This window comes from Schistocerca cancellata, chromosome 8 (assembly GCF_023864275.1).
Source record: "Schistocerca cancellata isolate TAMUIC-IGC-003103 chromosome 8, iqSchCanc2.1, whole genome shotgun sequence".
In the NCBI taxonomy this organism is placed as follows: Eukaryota; Metazoa; Arthropoda; class Insecta; order Orthoptera; family Acrididae; genus Schistocerca; species Schistocerca cancellata.
The window spans coordinates 238,723,206-238,745,118 of NC_064633.1; the positions used below are offsets into that span (position 1 = coordinate 238,723,206).

The 21,913-nt window shown below is 47.7% G+C and overlaps 1 protein-coding gene across 1 annotated transcript in view; it reads right to left on the reverse strand.

Annotated features, from left to right (window-relative positions):
- Positions 1-258: 258 nt before the first annotated feature.
- LOC126094691 (myrosinase 1-like) overlaps positions 259-21,913 on the reverse strand; it is a 145,033-nt gene continuing 123,378 nt past the window's right edge. Inside the window, exon 11 of the mRNA XM_049909216.1 lies at positions 259-826. Coding sequence (XP_049765173.1) covers positions 598-826 — 229 coding nt within the window. The 3' untranslated portion in view covers positions 259-597. The remainder of the gene's footprint in view (positions 827-21,913) is intronic.

A 21,913-nucleotide genomic window follows, 5' to 3' on the forward strand; every position in this document is an offset into this window, starting at 1 on the left:
ACTTTAGAATATCGAGACTGATTTGAATTTTGTCGGAAGTCATTTTTTGTCAATTAAAATTCGTACTCTTTATTCAGTTTATTATGTACATACGCACATTGCACTCTCTGGTTTTCAGTCTTGGTTTTTTAATTTTACTTTGCTGCTGTAGGCTGAGCGCTGCTTTCGAGAAATCTGCAAAAAATGTTCGTCAAGACACAAGGTAAGTGAAAATACGCTTAAAGGCCAGGAACTTCTTTGTAAGTTCAGCTACACATTTATTTCAGCATTCATTTTACATTTAGAGTAGCACTGCATTTTTATAGAAACAGTTAGCTTTAATTTGCAGACAGTGTTGAGCAAATCGTAAGTTGTGCACATTACACGTATTTGAGTTAGGTACTAGATTGTTTGGTAATCATTTTTGAGAAGGTCTGGTATACAGTTTTAGGTAGAATCACTCAGGTAGAGAGAAGCAGACAAGAAGTTAAGTTACACGATGAGTAAGAATATGTTGCCCAAAGGGTAATGATAACACAAAATAGTTTAAATCGCATTCTGTTCCACTGATTGTAGTTACACTCAGTCACGCGGAGAGGCGGTTCTCGGAATTTTCGTTTAGATGAAAACCCCAAACATCAGTTGGACAACAGCGATCAACGCTGCTACCCAGAGGTGCACTCCGAGCCCCATCGCAGCAGACGTTTCGTTGGATGTAGTAGAGTTGAAGTAGCTCTCTGGGATTTCGCGCGTCGCCGTAATGTTCTGGAACATCTCCACAGACCCTTTGGGAGTGCGTGTCCTGGTGGGACTTTCGAAGTCCACGTGGTAGATGCCAAATTTCTCCCTGCAGGCAGACAGAAGAGACAAAGTCGAATAATTCAGCGATTGCAAAGTTAGTAAATATACTTATGATAACGATACGATTGGGCACCAAAAGGAGTTTAAGATTAATTCCGTAGCTACAGTCGTAATGAAGTGTCAACTATCGCCAGTAAACTGTGGGCTCTGAGCACTATGGGACTTAACTGCCGAGGTCATCAGTCCCCTAGAACTTAGAACTACTTAAACCTAACTAACCTAAGGACATCACACACATTTATGCCCGAGGCAGGATTCGAACCTGCGACCGTACCGGCCCAGTAAATTGTTTAATTATGTAATGGACATGTTGTGTCTGTTATTTCGGACATGTCGAAGGTGTGCTATGGTAATTCGTGTAGTTGTAGTGCCCACTGTGTCTGGATGACGTAGTGGTCAACACATCTGCCTTGTAAGCAGGGATCCAAGTCTGGGATAAATTTTGAACTTGCCCCATGATGTAAATCAATGCCCACTGGCAGCTAAAGTGTAATTCCTTTGTGTATTAATTATAATAGTAGTACTTTTTACCAACTTGGAGTAGTTATCGTCTGTGGTAGATTCTGTCTCAGATAAGAAACACAGTTGAACATTCGTAATACTGGTTTCAACATATTGAAAATAAAATTGAAACCCAAAACATGTGTGTCAGATACGATGAGATGAAGAGCAAGTTTTGACCACAATTCCAGAGAAACGACTTTGTTCAAATGACAGTATGTTTTAAATGTAGAGAATGAGTGTCACTCTGTCACTGCACATGTCGATGTGGAAGAGAAGCTCCAGTACAGAACATAAAACAATTGTCTGTGACCTCCAAACCAATCACTATGCTTTCAAAGCTGTTTCAAAATCCGCAAGGGTCTTCATAAGGTTATAAGTATCAACGCACTTATCCAGGTCATTCCAGACAGGCTCTGTTTACTGTTAGTTCAGTCCCTGTGATCGCCACATGCTCTGCCATTTTCTTGTGTAATCATTCTTCTCTTGACTCTACCATTCCTCCTCTCCTGTTTCTGGTCATCTCATCCAGTATTTTCTTATTTCCTTTACCCTCCAGATCTATTATCTCGACCCATTTTTCCACCCATTCACTCGTCTACAACCACTCTGTGTCTCCCTCTTCACCTTTTTACATTTTCTTTTGTTTCTGATGTCCCTTTCGAAAGCGTGGTTAATACACTCCTGGAAATTGAAATAAGAACATCGTGAATTCATTGTCCCAGGAAGGGGAAACTTCATTGACACATTCCTGGGGTCAGATACATCACATGATCACACTGACAGAACCACAGGCACATAGACACAGGCAACAGAGCATGCACAATGTCGGCACTAGTACAGTGTATATCCACCTTTCGCAGCAATGCAGGCTGCTATTCTCCCATGGAGACGATCGTAGAGATGCTGGATGTAGTCCTGTGGAACGGCTTGCCATGCCATTTCCACCTGGCGCCTCAGTTGGACCAGCGTTCGTGCTGGACGTGCAGACCGCGTGAGACGACGCTTCATCCAGTCCCAAACATGCTAACTGGGGGACAGATCCGGAGATCTTGCTGGCCAGGGTAGTTGACTTACACCTTCTAGAGCACGTTGGGTGGCACGGGATACATGCGGACGGGCATTGTGCTGTTGGAACAGCAAGTTCCCTTGCCGGTCTAGGAATGGTAGAACGATGGGTTCGATGACGGTTTGGATGTACCGTGCACTATTCAGTGTCCCCTCGACGATCACCAGTGGTGTACGGCCAGTGTAGGAGATCGCTCCCCACACCATGATGCCGGGTGCTGGCCATGTGTGCCTCGGTCGTATGCAGTCCTGATTGTGGCGCTCACCTGCACGGCGCCAAACACGCATACGACCATCATTGGCACCAAGGCAGAAGCGACTCTCATCGCTGAAGACGACACGTCTCCATTCGTCCCTCCATTCACGCCTGTCGCGACATCACTGGAGGCGGGCTGCACGATGTTGGGGCGTGAGCGGAAGACGGCCTAACGGTGTGCGGGACCGTAGCCCAGCTTCATGGAGACGGTTGCGAATGGTCCTCGCCGATACCCCAGGAGCAACAGTGTCCCTAATTTGCTGGGAAGTGGCGGTGCGGTCCCCTACGGCACTGCATAGGATCCTACAGTCTTGGCGTGCATCCGTGCGTCGCTGCGGTCCGGTCCCAGGTCGACGGGCACGTGCACCTTCCGCCGACCACTGGCGACAACATCGATGTACTGTGGAGACCTCACACCCCACGTGTTGAGCAATTCGGCGGTACGTCCACCCGGCCTCCCGCATGCCCACTATACGCCCTCGCTCAAAGTCCGTCAACTGCACATACGGTTCACGTCCACGCTGTCGCGGCATGCAACCAGTGTTAAAGACTGCGATGGAGCTCCGTATGCCACGACAAACTGGCTGACACTGACGGCGGCGGTGCACAAATGCTGCGCAGCTAGCGCCATTCGACGGCCAACACCGCGGGTACCTGGTGTGTCCGCTGTGCCGTGCGTGTGATCATTGCTTGTACAGCCCTCTCGCAGTGTCCGGAGCAAGTATGGTGGGTCTGACACACCGGTGTCAATGTGTTCTTTTTTCCATTTCCAGGAGTGTATTAGTAATCGACTATACCGGAATCCGGTAACAGTTGCAAGTTGCCTACATACGGCTTCCAGGAGAAAAATTTGTTTTCAATATTTCGCATAATTATTGACTGAACTTACAAATTTAAAATGCTGTCATAATCTGCTCGTTAATAGGTATAATCTTCGGTTAAAAGCTTCACACAGTAAGACAGGTATTACAGTTATAAACTGTGCGTTTGTCTTGAGACAGCATTACTCGCAACACGCGAATAGCCGGAATTTTTTCATCCACTATTTGAGGAAGAGAACACTCAGCGTCTTCCAACAAACATCACACATAACGCAGTTTTCAGAACGTTTCCCATGGAGAAGAGGGCCGGTATAAAAGTGCTTTAAAAATAAACGCAAACAGTCTCGTCTGCAAAATGATTTATTTTAATGGTAACCGGTTTCGGCCAGTTTTTGACAATGCTCAGACCCTCATAGCAGGATGGTAGGCGGAGGCGGTGAATGGAGTGGGTGTTGTAGTTGCAAGAACTGCTCAGACCATTACGAAACTTTCTTCACCAACACGGCCCACAAAATGATGAAAGGAAAAACGTTTATCGCTTATTACATGTTCGTTCCTTATACAGTAAAACGTCAGCCTCAGACATGACGATTCGACTTATAGTTTCTTTGGGACTCCTTTCGCAACACAATATGCAGGCAGAATCCATATATACCACTGAATGTACCTGCAGAATTATGTCAGTGTACTACACAGTTTAGAATATGTTACCTCATAGGTATTTAGGTACGTGGAAAACTAGTTTCTGCTTAAAACAACACGCAGGTTGGTTGGTTGGTTTGTGGGATTGAAGGGACCAGACTGCGACGGTCATCGGTCCCTTTTTCCTAAATTTCAAACACCCATACAGAATAAAAACGAACAATGGAAAAGACAGCAGACGACACAGGACAAGAAAGACTTAGACAGAGACGAGACAGAATGAATTAAAATCACACAGAGTGTGACAGCGGTTGGCCGACCATAGAGACAAAAAAGGAAAAGCCAACCACCGAGAAACACACTAAAAACTCAGTCTAAAATCGTAGGCCAAAGGCCAGACTCAACACAAAAGAAGACAAACACTCAGATTAATTGATAAAAACTCCCTGCCCAGATAAATCGCAAAACTAAGCCTGCCATGGCAGTATCATCCGTTAAAAGGGCAGGGAGCGTATCAGGCAGCACAAATGTCTGCCTGAGCACAGCTAAAAGGGGACAGGCCAACAAAATGTGGACCACCGTCAAAGACACCCCGCAGCGACATAAAGGCGGCTCTTCACGGCGCAGTAAATATCTGTGCGTTAGCCGGGTGTGGCCAATTCGGAGCCGACCAAGGGACAACTGAGTCCCTGCGAGTGGCTCGCTTGTATGACCGCCACACAGTCGTCGTCTCCTTGATAGCACGGAGTTCATTGGGTGTGGTCAGATCGCGCCATTCAGCGTCCCAAAGAGCGAAAACTTTGTGGCGTAAGACTGCTCGCAAATCAGTCTCCGGGTGGTCAATGTCCAGAGTTGGTTCACTTGTGGCCAGTTTGGCCAGGTGGTCAAAATCTTCATTGCCTGGGATGCCGACATGACCAGGGGTCCACACAAAGACCACATAGCGACCGCATGGGGCAAGAGTATGGAGGGACTCCTGGACAGCCATCACCAGACGAGAAAGAGGGAAACACTGGTCGATAGCTCGTAAACTGCTCAGGGAGTCGCTACAGATAACGAAGGACTCACCTGAGCAGGAGTGGATATACTCTGGGCACGAAAGATGGCGACCAGCTCAGTAGTGAAAACGCTGCAGCCAGCCAGCAATATGCGTTGTTTGTAATGGTCCCCTAGAGTGAGAGCTTAACTGACACAACCAGCAACCATCGAACCATCAGTGTAAACCACGCCAGAGCCCTGATATGTGGCAAAGATGGAAAGAAAGCGGCGGTGGAAGGCCTCCGGAGGGATGGAGTCCATCAGGCCCTGTGCCAATTCAAACCGAAAGCAAGGGCGGGGCACACACCACGGGTGTGTATGCAGGGGGGCCCAGAAAGGAGGTGGAAGAGGGAAAACCCCAAACCCGGAGAGAAACTCTCTGATGCGGACCGCGATCGTACAACCCGACTGGGGCCGACGTTCTGGGAGATGGACGACCGACTGAGGGAACAGGAGACGATAATTAGGATGCCCGGGCAAGCTACAAACATGTGTAGGATAAGTGGCCAGTAAGCGTTGGCGCCGTAACTGCAGTGGAGGGACACCTGCCTCCACAAGTATGCTATTCACAGGGCTGGTCCGGAAAGCACCAATGGCAAGTCGGATCCCACTGTGAAGGATTGGGTCGAGCACCTGCAATGCAGAAGGGGATGCTGAAACATAAGCCAGGCTCCCAGAATCCAGATGGGACTGGATTAACGCCTGGTAGAGCCGTAAGAGGGTAGATTGGTCGGCGCCCCAGCTGGTGTGGCTCAAGCATCGCAGAGCATTAAGATGCCGCCAACACATCTGTTTAAGCTGCTGAATATGTGGGAGCCAAGTCAAACAGGCATCATAAACCACACCCAGAAACCGATGTGACTCCACCACAGCAAGAAGTTCGCTATCAAGATAAAGCCGAAGCTGAGGGTGAACTGTGCGTCACTGACAGAAATGCATAAGGCAGGTCTTGGCAGCTGAAAACTGGAAGCCATGCGCTACAGCCCAAGACTGCACCTTGCGGATAGCACCCTGCAGCTGACGTTCAGCAGCTGCAATGCCAATGCAGCTATAGTAGAGGCAGAAGTCGTCATCATACAAGGAAGCTGAGACAGACGTTCCCACCGCAGCAGCGAGCCTGTTAATTGCAATTAAAAACAGGCAGACACTTAAGACAGATCCATGTGGTACCCCGTTCTCTTGGGGGGAACTATGGGAGGCCGCGACTTGCATGTGGAAGGTACGATGCGATAGAAAATTTCGTATGAAAATCGGCAGTGGACCCCGAAGACCCCAACCTTGAAGTGTAGAGAGGATGTGATGGCACCATGTCGTATCGTACGCATGTCAAAAAAGACAGCAATGAGGTGCTGATGGCGGGCAAAGGCCGTACGGATGGCAGGTGTGAAATGAAAGGCTCCAACGTTCCAACTGCTCTTTAATGGAGTGGAAGACCAGTGGGTAATTCACAGAAGTGGAACTGAGAGCAAAATGGTCTGCTAAGACGTTTGCGATTATGTCGAAGTCAGTACAAACTGCTCCATTTAGTGACAGCGCAGGGACGCTGACAGGGGTCCAATAGCCATAGAGGCGCCTAATCTTGGCCCAAACCTGCAATGGAGAGATATGGAGGCCAATGGTGGAGACATACCGTTCCCAGCACTCCAGCTTGTGTTGGCGAATGATGTGGCGGGCCCGTGCAAGGAGCTGTTTAAAGGCGGTGAGGTTTTCTAATGAGGGATGCTGCTTGTGACGCTGGAGCGCCAGCCTGCGATCTTTAATCGCCTCGGCGTTCGCAGGCGACCACCAACGCACAGTCCTCCGCCGAGGGGACCCAGAAGAACGGGGAATAGCAGGTTCTGCGGCAGTAACGATGCCAGTGGTGACTGAGTGAACCACCACATCAATGGCTTCATTAGAAAGAGGCTAAAATAGCGGCAGTGGAGGAGAACAAGTCCCTGTCAGCCTTATTCATAGCCCATCTGCAAGGGCGCCCAGAAGAGTGACGCTGTGGCAGTGACAGAAAGGTTGGGAAGTGGTCGCTACCACACAGGTCGTCATGGACACCCCATTGGACAGACGGTAAGAGGCTAGGGCTGCAGATTGAAAGATCGATAGCTGAGTACGTGCCATGCACCACACTGAAATGTGTGAAGACGAAAAAAAAAAATGGTTCAAATGGCCATGAGCACTATGGAATTTAACTGCTGTGGTCATCAGTGCCCTAGAACTTAGAACTACTTAAACCTAACTAACCTAAGGACATCACACACAACCATGTCTGAAGCAGGATTCGAACATGTGACCATAGTGGTATCCTGGTTCCAGACTGTAGCGCCTAGAACCGCTCGGCCACTCCGGCCGGCTGTGTGAAGGCACCATCATTTAAAATGGAAAGGTCGAGCTGTGTCAATACATTATCAGCGGTGGCGCCTCGACCTGATGCCACTGACCCACCCCACAGAGGGTTATGGGCGTTGAAGTCGCCCAGTAACACGAAAGGTGGCGGCAATTGGGCTATCAGTGCAGCCAGGACATGCTGCGGGACATCACCATCTGGTGGAAGGTAAAGACTGCAGACAGTAACAGCTTATGGCGTCCACACACAAACAGCGCCAGCCTCTAAAGTTGTCTGTGGAGGGACAGACTCGCTGTGAAGTGAGTGAAGGACATAGACACAGACGTCAGCAGATACCCTTTCATAAGCCACCCAGTTCCTGTAATAACCCTAATAGCCACGGAGGGCAGGGCTTCGCATTGCTGGAAAGCAAGTTTCTTGAAGAGCAATGCCGAGGAAAGGGTGAAGGTTGAGAAGTTATCGGAGCTCAGCAAGATGGTGGGAGAAACCGCTGCAGTTCCACTGGAGGATGATATTGTCCATGGCTGAGAAAGGCGTGAAGGGACTGGGGAGGCAGATTACGCTGCTGGGTCACTTACTGCCACCAATTCAGTACCCACACGAGTGACATCCATTGCATCCGAGGTACCGGCGAGATCCAGGTCTTCAGCAGACGCCAGAATCTCGACCTCATCCTCAGACGCTGAGCTTGTAGGAAGTGTGGGATGGGTGCCACCACAATGTCGGGATTCTTGGGAACCTTTTTCTTTTTCTGCTTCTCGCGCTGTGCCTTCGGTGGTTCTGGCTGGGAGGGCTTCACTGGGTCAGTCTCAGGGACGGACGACGACTGTGAGGCCCTACGACCAGCGACTGGTGGTTGTTTCAGCCACTTGCGTGTGTCCGCTTTTCCACTGGTCGGAACTTTCGAAGGTAGGTCCCCAAGGGACCCCTTCCTGGCGAGAGGAGCCGAAGAAGTCTTACACTTCTCTGGCTGGGAAGTGGGAACTGATGTCCCTAATGGTTGAGGGGGTGTTGCTCCTGAAATAGATGGAGCAAGAGCAACAGGGAGTGAAGTGCCCCCCCCCCCCCCCACAATCAAGGGGGCCGGTGGATTCTGAGGGATCATAGAGCCAACCGTATGTGGCGACACAGGAGATGGGAGAACTATTGTTGCAGCGGCGGCGTAGGTTGACGTCATTGGTACAGGATGTAGCCTCTCATATTTCCGTATAGCCTCAGTGTAGGTCAGGCGGTCCAGGGTCTTATATTCCATGATCTTCCGTTCTTTCTGGAATACCTGACAGTGCAGCGAGCAGGGGGAATGGTGTTCTCCGCAGTTAACACAGATGGGAGGCGGGGCACATGGAGTATTGGGATGTAAAGGACGTCCACAATCTTGACACGTGATGCTGGAAGTACATCGGGATGACATATGCCCAAACTTCAATCATTTAAAACACCACATCACAGCGGTAAACCATCACCTTTTTTCGGTTAAGACATCACCCTTGAAGGCCAAGATGAAGGGACCAGTGGCTACCTGATTATCCCTCGGACCCCGATGGACGCGCTGGACGAAGTGAACACCTCGTCATTCTAGGTTGGTGCGTAGTTCATCATCTGACTGCAGAAGAAGATCCTGTGGATCTAAATGCTCCACAAAAAACTGAGGCTTCGTCGACATAAATGATTCACCATCAACTCGCGTACAGACGAGGTTAGACCTCAATCACTTAGAGACCGTTGGTGGAGGCCCACCAGCGAGAGATGATGTACCACGCTTCATTGCGGGTCATCTGACCCGATGCCACTGACTGCGACCAGGGACTCTCCCCACGGGCGCCACCCAGCCACAGCAAAGACCACCTGGCAGGATGGCCTTTGCCTGGTGCCCTGATGCCCCAGAGGGACAGGCATCTACTCCTCGGCATATGTGGGGAGGTAGCAGCTCAGGCATCAGCAGTGTGATCCCTGTGTAGTCAGGGGGCTACCACCAAGATGGTACATGACCCCACCACAACGGACTGGCTACTGTGCTGGATGTCGGGTGTTGAATATCCATGTATATCACGAGTGCGAAGATGGAAGTGCACAATGGAGGGCATGTATGCTACCCGGAACGCACAGCAGCTGATTTTGTCGGAAGCTCGGTGTCAGTCCAACTCCATGACAATATCGGCTGTGCCAGATCGTAGGGCAATATGGATTTAAGATGCACCACATAAGGCGGCCTTCCCCAAATGGTACGCACTAACGGAAAATTTTGAAATGTTGTGGTCAAACCTCTTAGGGGACCATCACATTAAGGCCAAAACGTTTGACACTCGTTTTAGTCGCCTCTTACGACAGGCAGGAATACCACGGGCCCATTCTAACTCCCGAACTCGCAGGGGGGACAGCACACAGTAAAATATGTTAATTCATAAGGGAACAAACTTCTGAGGTCGTCGGTCCCTAGACTTACACACTACTTAAACTAACTTGTGCTAAGACAACACACACAACCAAGCCCGAGGAAGGACTGGAATCTCCAGCGGGAGTGGCCGTGCAGTTCATGACATGGAGCCTCCAACCGCACGGCCCGTCCGTGCGGTAGCATGCTGTAAACATCAGACAAGGAGGAGATGTTTTAATTTATTTACTTTACTTGAAAACCTATTCACGACAAATTTTGCATACATTACCTGCATGTATCAGTGGATGTACCTGCAGAATCACACTCCTGGAAATTGAGATAAGAACACCGTGAATTCATTGTCCCAGGAAGAGGAAACTTCATTGACACATTCCTGGGGTCAGATACATCACATGATCACACTGACAGAACCACAGGCACATAGACACAGGCAACAGAGCATGCACAATGTCGGCACTAGTACAGTGTATATCCACCTTTCGCAGCAATGCAGGCTGCTATTCTCCCATGGAGACGATCGTAGAGATGCTGGATGTAGTCCTGTGGAACGTCTTGCCATGCCATTTCCACCTGGCGCCTCAGTTGGACCAGCGTTCGTGCTGGACGTGCAGACCGCGTGAGACGACGCTTCATCCAGTCCCAAACATGCTCAATGGGGGACAGATCCGGAGATCTTGCTGGCCAGGGTAGTTGACTTACAACTTCTAGAGCACGTTGGGTGGCACGGGATACATGCGGACGTGCATTGTCCTGTTGGAACAGCAAGTTCCCTTGCCGGTCTAGGAATGGTAGAACGATGGGTTCGATGACGGTTTGGATGTACCGTGCACTATTCAGTGTCCCCTCGACGATCACCAGTGGTGTACGGCCAGTGTAGGAGATCGCTCCCCACACCATGATGCCGGGTGTTGGCCCTGTGTACCTCGGTCGTATGCAGTCCTGATTGTGGCGCTCACCTGCACGGCGCCAAACACGCATACGACCATCATTGGCACCAAGGCAGAAGCGACTCTCATCGCTGAAGACGACACGTCTCCATTCGTCCCTCCATTCACGCCTGTCGCGACACCACTGGAGGCGGGCTGCACGATGTTGGGGCGTGAGCGGAAGACGGCCTAACGGTGTGCGGGACCGTAGCCCAGCTTCATGGAGACGGTTGCGAATGGTCCTCGCCGATACCCCAGGAGCAACAGTGTCCCTAATTTGCTAGGAAGTGGCGGTGCGGTCCCCTACGGCACTGCGTAGGATCCTACGGTCTTGGCGTGCTTCCGTGCGTCGCTGCGGTCCGGTCCCAGGTCGACGGGCACGTGCACCTTCCGCCGACCACTGGCGACAACATCGATGTACTGTGGAGACCTCACGCCCCACGTGTTGAGCAATTCGGCGGTACGTCCACCCGGCCTCCCGCATGCCCACTATACGCCCTCGCTCAAAGTCCGTCAACTGCACATACGGTTCACGTCCACGCTGTCGCGGCATGCTACCAGTGTTAAAGACTGCGATGGAGCTCCGTATGCCACGGCAAACTGGCTGACACTGACGGCGGCGGTGCACAAATGCTGCGCAGCTAGCGCCATTCGACGGCCAACACCGCGGTTCCTGGTGTGTCCGCTGTGCCGTGCGTGTGATCATTGCTTGTACAGCCCTCTCGCAGTGTCCGCAGCAAGTATGGTGGGTCTGACACACCGGTGTCAATGTGTTCTTTTTTCCATTTCCAGGAGTGTATATCACTGCACGACAGTAATTCAAGAGATGTGACGTCATAAACATTGACTGCTTGAAAAATTTGTTTGCGCTTGAAATGGAGCGCAAATTACGCAGACTAAATAGATCCACTGTTTTATAATGAGAGCACTTTGTTACTTCCAACAAACTTTAAGCACAATTTGAGACCTTTAACAAAATTTATCTCACTTGCTTCATTAACTTAAAATATTTAACATATTAACCCATTTGTACTCAGGTGCTTGTGATTGAAGGTGCTTTTATACACTGGAGTTCGATTCTTTAGTGAATCGGGATTCACAGGTTTTCATACTAATCACTCTTTTTAACTTCATAAGTCCACCAAAGCTTCTCATTGTAACGCCTCCAGTTACCACTTCTTGAACACACCCAGCGGTGTTGTTTCTTCTTTTGACAGGTGAAAAATAGGAGAATGTAAAAAGCGGTTTATAAGAGTGAGAACTAGGGAGGAACACTTCAAAGAGCTGTGGATCATTTACTTAATTCAAATGGAGATGCGAAGGAAAATAGAGCTACAGAGAAGACGGCGTAAGGACTGGAAACGGATAAAAGTGGAGGAGGAACTGAAGAAGTCCTGGGGTTGTATGAATTAGGTGTAGAAATGATCAGAGCTGAGTACGCAGTGCCTGTAGAGAGTTATGACTGCAGTACAAAGGGAAATGAGAACTGCATAAGCTTGACTCTAGATGGTGACGAGTTGATTACGGTGAGAAGTTTCAGTGAAGGAAGAAGGAAGATTAGGGTTTAACGTCCCGTTGGCAATGAGGAAGTTTCTAGCGTTTGTCGAGTGTAATACAGGAAAACGGAAGAAATCACAGAGAACAGAACGTATAAGGCTAGCTGATAGCTGTGTGAGACATGTAAGAGAAACGATATTCAATAAAGAAATCCCTCAGAAAAGTAAGAAGGTGATATGCTAGTTCTGGGCCATGAAGGACAGGGAGGGAAGTAAGGGGCGAGCCAGTGAAATGATACTGAATAGGCGTAATAAAAGTGCAAAAGAAGAGAAAAGACCATTGTAGCTATATAATATTTTCCATATTTGTTTCTCCTATTTTGTAGCATGAGGAACCCATACCGAACAAGATTAAGCAAAGATGATTACGGTGTGGGCACATGAATGTATAACTGTTGACACGAGGGTGCCTAAGGAGATGCAGTAGATGAAGATGGAGAGCAAGAAATCCTGGCAAAATCTAAATGATAAGTGACTAAAAAAAAGTGGAACAATACATGTAGAAGACTAGGCCAGACTAGTGGCAGAGTAGTGGTGGCAACAGTGGAGACAATGGAGAGACTTGACTTCCAGTCAGGCCATTCCATTGGCAGCAAATTGTACGAGATGGTGATGATAATGAAGATGAATAAAATGGTGGTGATTACGACAATGAAGAAAATGGTGGCGGTGGTGAGTCTTCTTACTGGTAGTGGGAGAAGTGGTGCCAACACTGGAGGAAATGGCGAGACTTGACTTCCAGTCACGCCATTCCATTGGCAGCAAATTGTACGAGATGGTGATGATAGATGAATAAAATGGTATTGATTACCATAATGAAGAAAGTGATGGCGGAGATAAGTCTTCTTACTGGTTTGATACTGTCCGTCACGACTTCATCAAATCATAGCTTATTGCATCGGTGTCAGGATGTATACTCTCAAAATAAATTGATAGGGAAATATCTCTCAAGTAGTGCGTAGTATTCCCGCACTGCCTTTTGTCACGATGATACCAAAAATACATGGACACCACAGGACGCGTGTGGTACGTGGGGAGCCATCCTCATCCATGACTGCATAACCACAACCCACAGCTCACAGAGAAACGTCGGAAAAGTGCCCAACAAGCACTTATTGTTTTCACTGGCGTTCAAGATTATACAGTAGGAATGAGTTCAAGTAATCAGAAACGTTATACAATTGCCCTAGTGTCTGTGGAGATTTCCTCAATTGTTTCAGACACGTCAACAATGTGCAGCATTTTTTTTGTTAATGTGACAAGTTGCTCGTGGTATGTACATGATAGAATAGTAAGTTCCAATGGAACTATTCCATTTTCAGTAAGAAGGGCCTCCCTAACACCAGGCAGCCGTCTCTAACATATTGGCTCACGACTGTATAGCGGCAAATACTGTCATCTAAGAGCATTTGTTCCTTGGTCATACTAGTCCGAAAATTTCGGATTCTGAACTTCCATTCTTTAGATAAAAGAGACACCAACATTTAATTATCTGACAGCGAAAGTCATCGTTTGGCTTCATTCCTTATTGAAATTTAGGGACTATGTAAATTATTTTATATTATCTTTTGCTACTGCTTTTTGTGCTTTTTCCTCATTTATGGTACCTAGCTGTTAGAGTTATATCGTTAGTTTGATGCTTTAAAGTTGACCTCAATGTTTCAGGATGTATTCAGGCATACACAGGAACAGAACTTCAAAACTGAAATGCTTAAAGGAAATGATTAAAGACACTAAGGAATTAATGACATTAGCTAACAGTGGTCAATTATTCAAATCAATGGAAAAAAGTTGAAAATTTGGGCCGGAAACCCGGGTCTCCTGCTTACTTTTTTTCTTTTTTTTAGGCAGATGTTCTGAATACTTGTTTGCGGGGGGAGGGGAGTTTGCGAAGAAAATAGCAAGCTAAACGCTATCCAGAAGCAGTATCGTCTGGGACTGGATCGGGAGGCAGGAGTTCTGAAAAAAAAAGAACGGAGTTTTATTTTTATTTTTTTATTGTTTATATTTTCTCTTTTTTTTTTACAGTCGTATTGACCATCTAGGATCACGTTAACAACTTCAGTTCCTCTTATTCCGTTGTTGTTGTTTCTTACTTTTCCAGTAGTCCGTCATTTTCTCCCCATGAAATCTCTTCCTTTCCACTGTACATTAGTTCCAGATTTTTTATTTCTTCTGCTTGGAAGCCTTCCAAATTTATTATTTTATTTTTAAAACTGTTTCTTTCTGCTATTTCTGATCCTTTTATGTTGTTTCTTTCTAGATCTTTCCTTACTTCTGTAATCCATGCTATTGTCGATTTCTTCTTACAGAAATATAGGAGTATTTGTTTTGTTAGTCTATTTCCATCCATTCGGTAGAGGTGTCCGATGAAGGTTAATCTTCGTTTGGCCATTACTTCAGATATTTTCTTTATATTTTTGTTTATCTTCTTATTACTTGTTATTTTCCAAACATCTGCATTTTATATTTTTCTTTATTCTACTTCATTTTATTTATTTACTTATTTCATTATTTTTTTAAAGGAAAGGGAAGTCCGTCCACCCGACTGAAAGATAATAACCATCTCACTAATTGTTGCAACTAGGGTCCTCGCACTGCCTGATCATCCTAGCGTGTCTTCTCGTTTCGTTCGTTGCATCAGAGTTGCTCGTTTTAAAGTTATCTACTTCGCAACATCTTCACCTTTTCTCGTCATAGACGATGCAGCTGCGCGGCGAATTGTGTAGTGCACTCAAGAGGTAGTTCGAAAAATACAGTCTCTATTTGGGGTTCGTGACTAGCCCACAATGCCAATCCTGTATGTAGTTCCAGATATCAGGTACATTCATTCGGCCGTCATTGAACAAGTGATGGACTGCATGGTCTCGGATTCTCGTGATGGTGTTGGCCCTGACCACGGATAGTGTATCCTCGGATAGTACGTTTCGTCAGGAAGAACAGCTGCTTGAGCTGTGACGTGTGTCGGTGTTACCCATAGTAGAAAAGCCAACGTTTGTTTGATGAAGTACCAGACCGCGGCGGTCTCCACAGCTAAGTCGGTGTTCGTCTACGTCAATCACGTTACACTGCACACACTCGGGGGATTCCACCACGTGGATTTAATTTAGACGTTCTGGTGATATCTGTTTCCTATTGACTCTCAGATATCAAGTGGATTTTACGTCAGAGTCGAGTATGTCAGCGTGGACTGTCCGCCACACGACACTCCGACGCATGCTGGGATATCTCGTTTCCACCAGATTCGGTTGTCGTCTCCGTTGCAGGGCGCAATAGATCTCGTTCGCCAGGGGTGGAGCCAGGAAAGCGTAGCACGTGTAACTAAGTTCCAAATAAAAACGACCAAGGTGGAAGAAAGGTCCCGGGATGTTTTGCAACGACACCATGGGCTGGAGGGGGGCTGGCGCTGAAGCTTCCAACAGCAAGGTCATGAGGCTGGTGGGCGAGCAATGCCATTACCGTAAATGTGAACTAGAGAACTACGCCACCGCTCTATCGTCAACGTTTACTAACCATAGTTGTCCCCTGTCCTTGGGGAGGGTGAGCAATTCGTATCGAACTTTGAGCAACACTCCACTGCTGACGAAATAGCCGAGAGTCGCCATAATGCTGCGGGCCATTGGGTTTGTAATTGGAAATGGCTGTGAGATGTGTGGAATGCGCTACGCTAGGTAGACATTGGCATACTGTGTCCTCTGGAGCATGTTCAAGATCCTCAGGCGGTGATTTGCTATTCCTGCTCTAAGTTGGTACAGGAGGCGCCTATAATTGTGGGTTGTCGTACTGCGTATTTCGTTTGTGAAGTCTAAAACCGAAGCATTTCATCTGATCGCTGACGCGCAAGGGGGCGACGCTCTCAGATGGTATTGCCGTCCCGATTTGCTTGGCTACTGACTTTTCGACGTTAACTCGGCTACCCGAGACTGCGCGTATGTCCTGATCCATTCCTTGGCGAATCTCATATCATCACCACTACGGAGTACCAGCGTCACGTAGTCCACGTAAGCGTTGCATCGGAAGGTGGCGGTATCGAGCATTATCCCACACAGTCTATGGCGCAGGCCGCATAATAAGGGTTCTAAGGTCAACGCGTATAATATCATTGATAACGGGTGGCCTTAGTGCATTGAGCGTTGAATCTGGACGGTTGACATTAAAAGACCATCAACGAGCGCTGTCGACGACGCATCGTGTTGCAGGCGCATCAGCAGTTCGATAAAGGGATCTGGATATCGTGCGCTCCGGAAAACTGCAGACAAGAATGAGTGGTCAATTCGGTAAAATGCTTGACTAAAGTTGATGGATGCCAGCGCACGTGGTATGTGCCAAATCTTCGCCTGTGTTATCAAGTCTCTGTATCAGTACAGAGTTGCGCGAACGTTGTGGGGACTCACGAACGATGCCTGATCCTACTAATTACATACTGTATAGTACTACTATTAGAACTACTGACAGCTTTTGGAGAGCCAGTCCCGACAAAACTCTACCATCTGGTGAGCAAGATGTATGAGACAGGCGAAATACCCTCAGGCCTTCAAGAAGAATATAATAATTCCAATCCCAAAGAAAGCAGGTGTTGACAGATGTGAAAATTACCGGACTGTCAGTTTAATAAGTCACAGCTGCAAAATCATAACGCGATTTCTTTACAGACGAATGGAAAAACTGGTAGAAGCCGACCTCGGGAAAGATCAGTTCGGATTGCTTAGAAATGTTGGAACACGTGAGGCAATACTGACCTTAAGACCTATCTTAGAAGAAAGATTAAGGAAAGGCAAACCCACGTTTCTAGCATTTGTAGACTTAGAGAAAAATTTTGACAATGTTGACTGGAATACTCTCTTTCAAATTCTAAAGGTGACAGGGGTAAAAGACAGGGAGCGAAAGGATATTTACAATTTGTACAGAAACCAGATGGCAGTTATAAGAGTCGAGGGGCATGAAAGGGAAGCAGCGGTTGGGAAGGGAGTGAGACAGGGTTGTAGCCTCTCCCCGATGTTATTCAATCTGTATATTGAGCAGTCAGTAAAGGAAACAAAAGAAAAGTTCAGAGTAGGTATTAAAATCCATGGAGAAGAAATAAAAACTTTGTGGTTTGCCGATGACATTGTAATTCTGTCAGAGACAGCAAAGGACTTGGAGGAACAGTTGAACGAAATTGACAGTGTCTTGAAAGAAGGGTATAAGATGATCATCAACAAAAGCAAAACGAGGATAATGGAATGTGTGGTGTCACCGCCAGGTGGTGCTAGGTGGTAGCCTTTAAATCGGCCGCGGTCCGTTAGTATACGTCAGACCCGCGTGTCGCCACTATCAGTGATTGCAGACCGAGCGCCGCCACACGGCAGGTCTAGAGAGACGTCCTAGCACTCGCCCCAGTTGTACAGCCGACTTTGCTAGCGAAGCTACACTGACAAATACGCTCTCATTTTCTGAGACGATGGTTAGCATAGCCTTCAGCTACGTCATTTGCTACGACCTAGAAGGCGCCATTACCAGTTTATATTGAGATTGTTATTAATGTATCAACAAGAGCGATGCTCTCCAATTATGGATTAAAGTTAAGTATTCCAGCAGCAACGTACCTTATTGGCTATATTCATTACATTGTCATTTTCCAGACCTCACGCCACCCTGCGTGAGCTTAAACGCGTGCCTTTCGGTTTCCTCCAAAGCCTGTGAATTGGCTCCTGTTAATTCACAACACATGGTGACGAGAATAAAAACGGTCTTCTTCTTTATATTGCACTAAATTACTTGTGTCATAGCTTCGCCACAATCTCCAGATGTACTGTCCCAATTTTATCGCTTACAGAATCAGCAGACGCAGGCCTTATTGGATGCCCTTGGACAGCTCATCCAGGGTCAACATGCACTGCAAAACAATGCGGCGGCCGCCGCTTCTCCGCTACCGCAGCCACAACACGCAGTTGCACCACCTTTTCGTCCTTTTGATGCGGCACTGGAAAGCTGGACGGAGTGGTCACGCCAAATTGGATTCTATCTCGCCGCCTACAGAATAGAAGGTAACGAGCGGCAGCCTTTTCTCCTTTCCACTGTAGGCGTCCAAACGTACCGTGTGATAGTGAAATTATTTCCCCGACGCGATGTCGCAATTCTGTCCTACGAAGAAATTTTGTCTGCATTAGATGCATATTTCAAAGAATCAGTCAATGTAGTTGCAAAAAGGTATACCTTCTTTCGTACAAAACGTACGGCCGGTCAAACTCATCGGGAGTGGGTTGCAACTTTGCAAGGCCTTACTAGGGATTGTGCTTTTGAGTGTGAATGTGGACTTCCTTATTCAGATACTATGGTATGTGATGCAATTGCACAGAACGTTTCTGATGTTCGTATAAGAGAACAGATTTTGAAACTAGTCAATCCCTCCCTTCAACAAGTGATGGACATATTGGATGGACAGGACGCACTTGACTTTGCTCAGGAATCATTTGCAACTTCGCCAGCCATGTGTCACGTTAACGAGCCCGCCGGGCGAGCTGCACGGAACAGTAAACAGTCCTCGCGCCCAGCCGCGCCAAAGCCGCCTGGCCCTCAGCCGCGAGTCCCACGCCAGCAAGCACATGCAGTGAAATCATGCCCGCCGTGTGCTACTAGACATTCGTGTGAGAATTGCCCATCACGCCAAGCTATTTGCTCTTTCTGTAATAAAAAAGGACATGTTCAGAGTGTTTGCCAGAAAAAGCTTAGATCGGACACTCACAACCATTCCAGGCCCTTTGCTTCGCGCCAGAATCGAACCAAGAATACTCAGGCTCGTGAACCTTCGCCCATGGATATTCATGTAGTTCAATCCACTCCGCCCAGTGCCGCTCTCTCTACCAGTAACTGTGTTCATCCCACAAATAGTGTGCGTCGACGTCGCAGGAAATCCCGTCACGTCGCAAGTGATTCTGTACCAGTGTCTGTTTACGTTGCACGAGACAGTCGCTCTTGTCGTTAGCAGGACAATAAACTTTTTGTAGACTTGGACATTCATGGCAACGTGATACCATTCCAGCTCAATAACGGAGCTGCAGTTTCATTGATCAATAACGACATGTACCAACAGCTGGGCAAACCTCCACTGCGTGCCGCAAATGTTAAGCTAACTACACATTCAGGTCACAAGATCCCTGTGTTAGGACAGTGCAGCCTTCTTGCAACTTACAAGGGACAAACAAAACTTGTGTCATTGTACGTCCTTCGTTCTTCTTCTGCAGTGAACTTGTTTGGTTTGGATTTATTTCAGTTGTTTAACTTGTCTATAGTCAATCAGGTCCTATCAGTGAACCAGACTGTGCCTTCAGCCACTGTTTCTCGTCTCTGTGAAGAATTTGCGGACATTTTTGCACCAGGCCTTGGTTGCGCTAAGATTTATAAAGCACATTTGGAACTGAAAGTCAACGCGCAACCGAAATTTTTCAGAGCGCGCAATGTTCCCCACGCTTTGCATGAGGAGGTCGCAAGAACATTACACGATTTGGAATCACAAGGTGTAATTGAACGTGTGCAGGCTTCTCTCTGGGCATCACCCTTAGTAATTTTGCCAAAACCTTTGGGAAAATTAAGACTTTGTGTGGACTTCAAGGCACACACTTGTGACTGCTACTTTTCCTTTACCCCGCCCGGAAGATCTTTTTGACAAACTGTGTCCGGGTAAATATTTTTCGAAGTTGGACCTAGCAGATGCGTACTTGCAAATACCGGTGGACGAAGACTCCCAGCGCGTTTTGGTGGTTAACACGCATCTTGGTTTGTACCGATTCAAAAGACTGCCATTCATGTGTGCATCCGCCCCTGCATTGTTTCAGCAATATCTGCAAACTGTTTGTGCCTCAGTCCCTACTGCAGCAAACTATCTGCACGATATTGTGATCTCCGGAAAGACAGAAGAAGAACATTTAGCCAATCTCAGAACATTATTTCAGGTCTTGCGACGAAATGGTCTTCGCTTGCGAAAGGACAAATGTGTGTATTTTGCTCGGGACTTACCCTATCTGGGACATGTAATCAATGCCCATGGCATACATCCCAGTCCAGAGCACCTCCGTGCCATACAAGACTTGCCTTCGCCGCAGAATTTGAAGCAGCTGCAGAGTGTGCTGGGAAAAATCAATTACTATAACACGTATGTGCGCCACGCCTCTTCCATTTCAGCTCCGCTTCATCGTTTACGCCGTAAAGGTGTTCAGTTCATCTGGACGACGGAATGCGAACGCGCCTTTCGCCAGTTGAAATCGGCGTTGCTTTCCACTACTTGCCTCACGCCATTCGATTCCCGGAAACCCCTTTTGTTGATGGTCGATGCATCGGATTTCGGGATCGGTGCTGTGCTTGCGTGTGGTTCGCACGATCGCCCTATTGCCTTTGCGTCCAAATTGCTGTCGTCTGCGCAAAGAAATTATTCCCAGATCGAGAAAGAAGCATTGGCTCTCGTATTTGGTGTTACAAAGTTTCATGATTTCTTGTATGGTCGTCACTTTACCATCATCACAGACCACAAACCTTTGACATCGCTTTTTCATCCGACCAAGCCTGTACCTCCACGTACAGCGCAGAAATTCATTCGCTGGTCTATTTTCCTCTCGCAGTACTGCTACGATATCTTGTATCGGTCCACTGCTAAGCATGGAAACACCAATGCGTTGTCCCGTTTGCCTGTTGCTGAGGATAGAGCATTCGATTCCTCCGAACTTGCTTGCATGTTCATTTATTCGAATCGTTTCCGATTGATTTTCGTCGTATAGCTAGAGCCACAGCTGCCGACCCTGTCCTTGCTACCGTTATGCGTTTTGTTGCTATGCAGTGGCCCTTGTCACAGTCACGGATCGAGGATCCGTTGGTTCGCCGATTTTTTGCTCACAAGGAGAGACTTTTTGTACGACGTGGTGTTTTGCTGTTGCGTTCTGATAATGATCAGTCCAGGGTCGTGGTCCTACGTTCGTTACAGTCCTCTGTCTTACGGCTTCTCCACCAAGGCCATTGGGGTATAGTGAGAACGAAACAACTTGCTCGTCAGCACTGTACTTGGTTCGGAATCGATGCTGCGATTACACAAATGTGCTCATCTTGCATGGCGTGTGCCGAACACCAATCCGCACCACCGCGAAAATTCTTTGCATGGCCGAAAGCCACTTCCCCTTGGCAACGCTTACACATCGATTTTGCTGGTCCCTTCTGGAATGCTCGTTGGTTGGTTCTGGTCGATTCATTCAGTAATTTTCCTTTTGTTGTCCGGATGTCTTCAACGACGTCTTCTGCCACCATCCAAGCGTTGTCCGCTATCTTTTGTATTGAAGGTCTTCCACAGACTATTGTTTCCGACAATGGCCCACAATTCATGTCCGCAGAATTTCAGTCCTTCTGCAAGGCCAATGGTATTCAACATCTGACGTCCGCGCCGTTTTCACCATAGTCAAACGGTGCCGCTGAACGATTGGTCAGGACTTTCAAGTCACAGATGTTGAAGTTGAAAGAGTCGCATTCTCTGGAGGACGCGTTATTGCTCTATTTGTCCTCGTATCGCTTC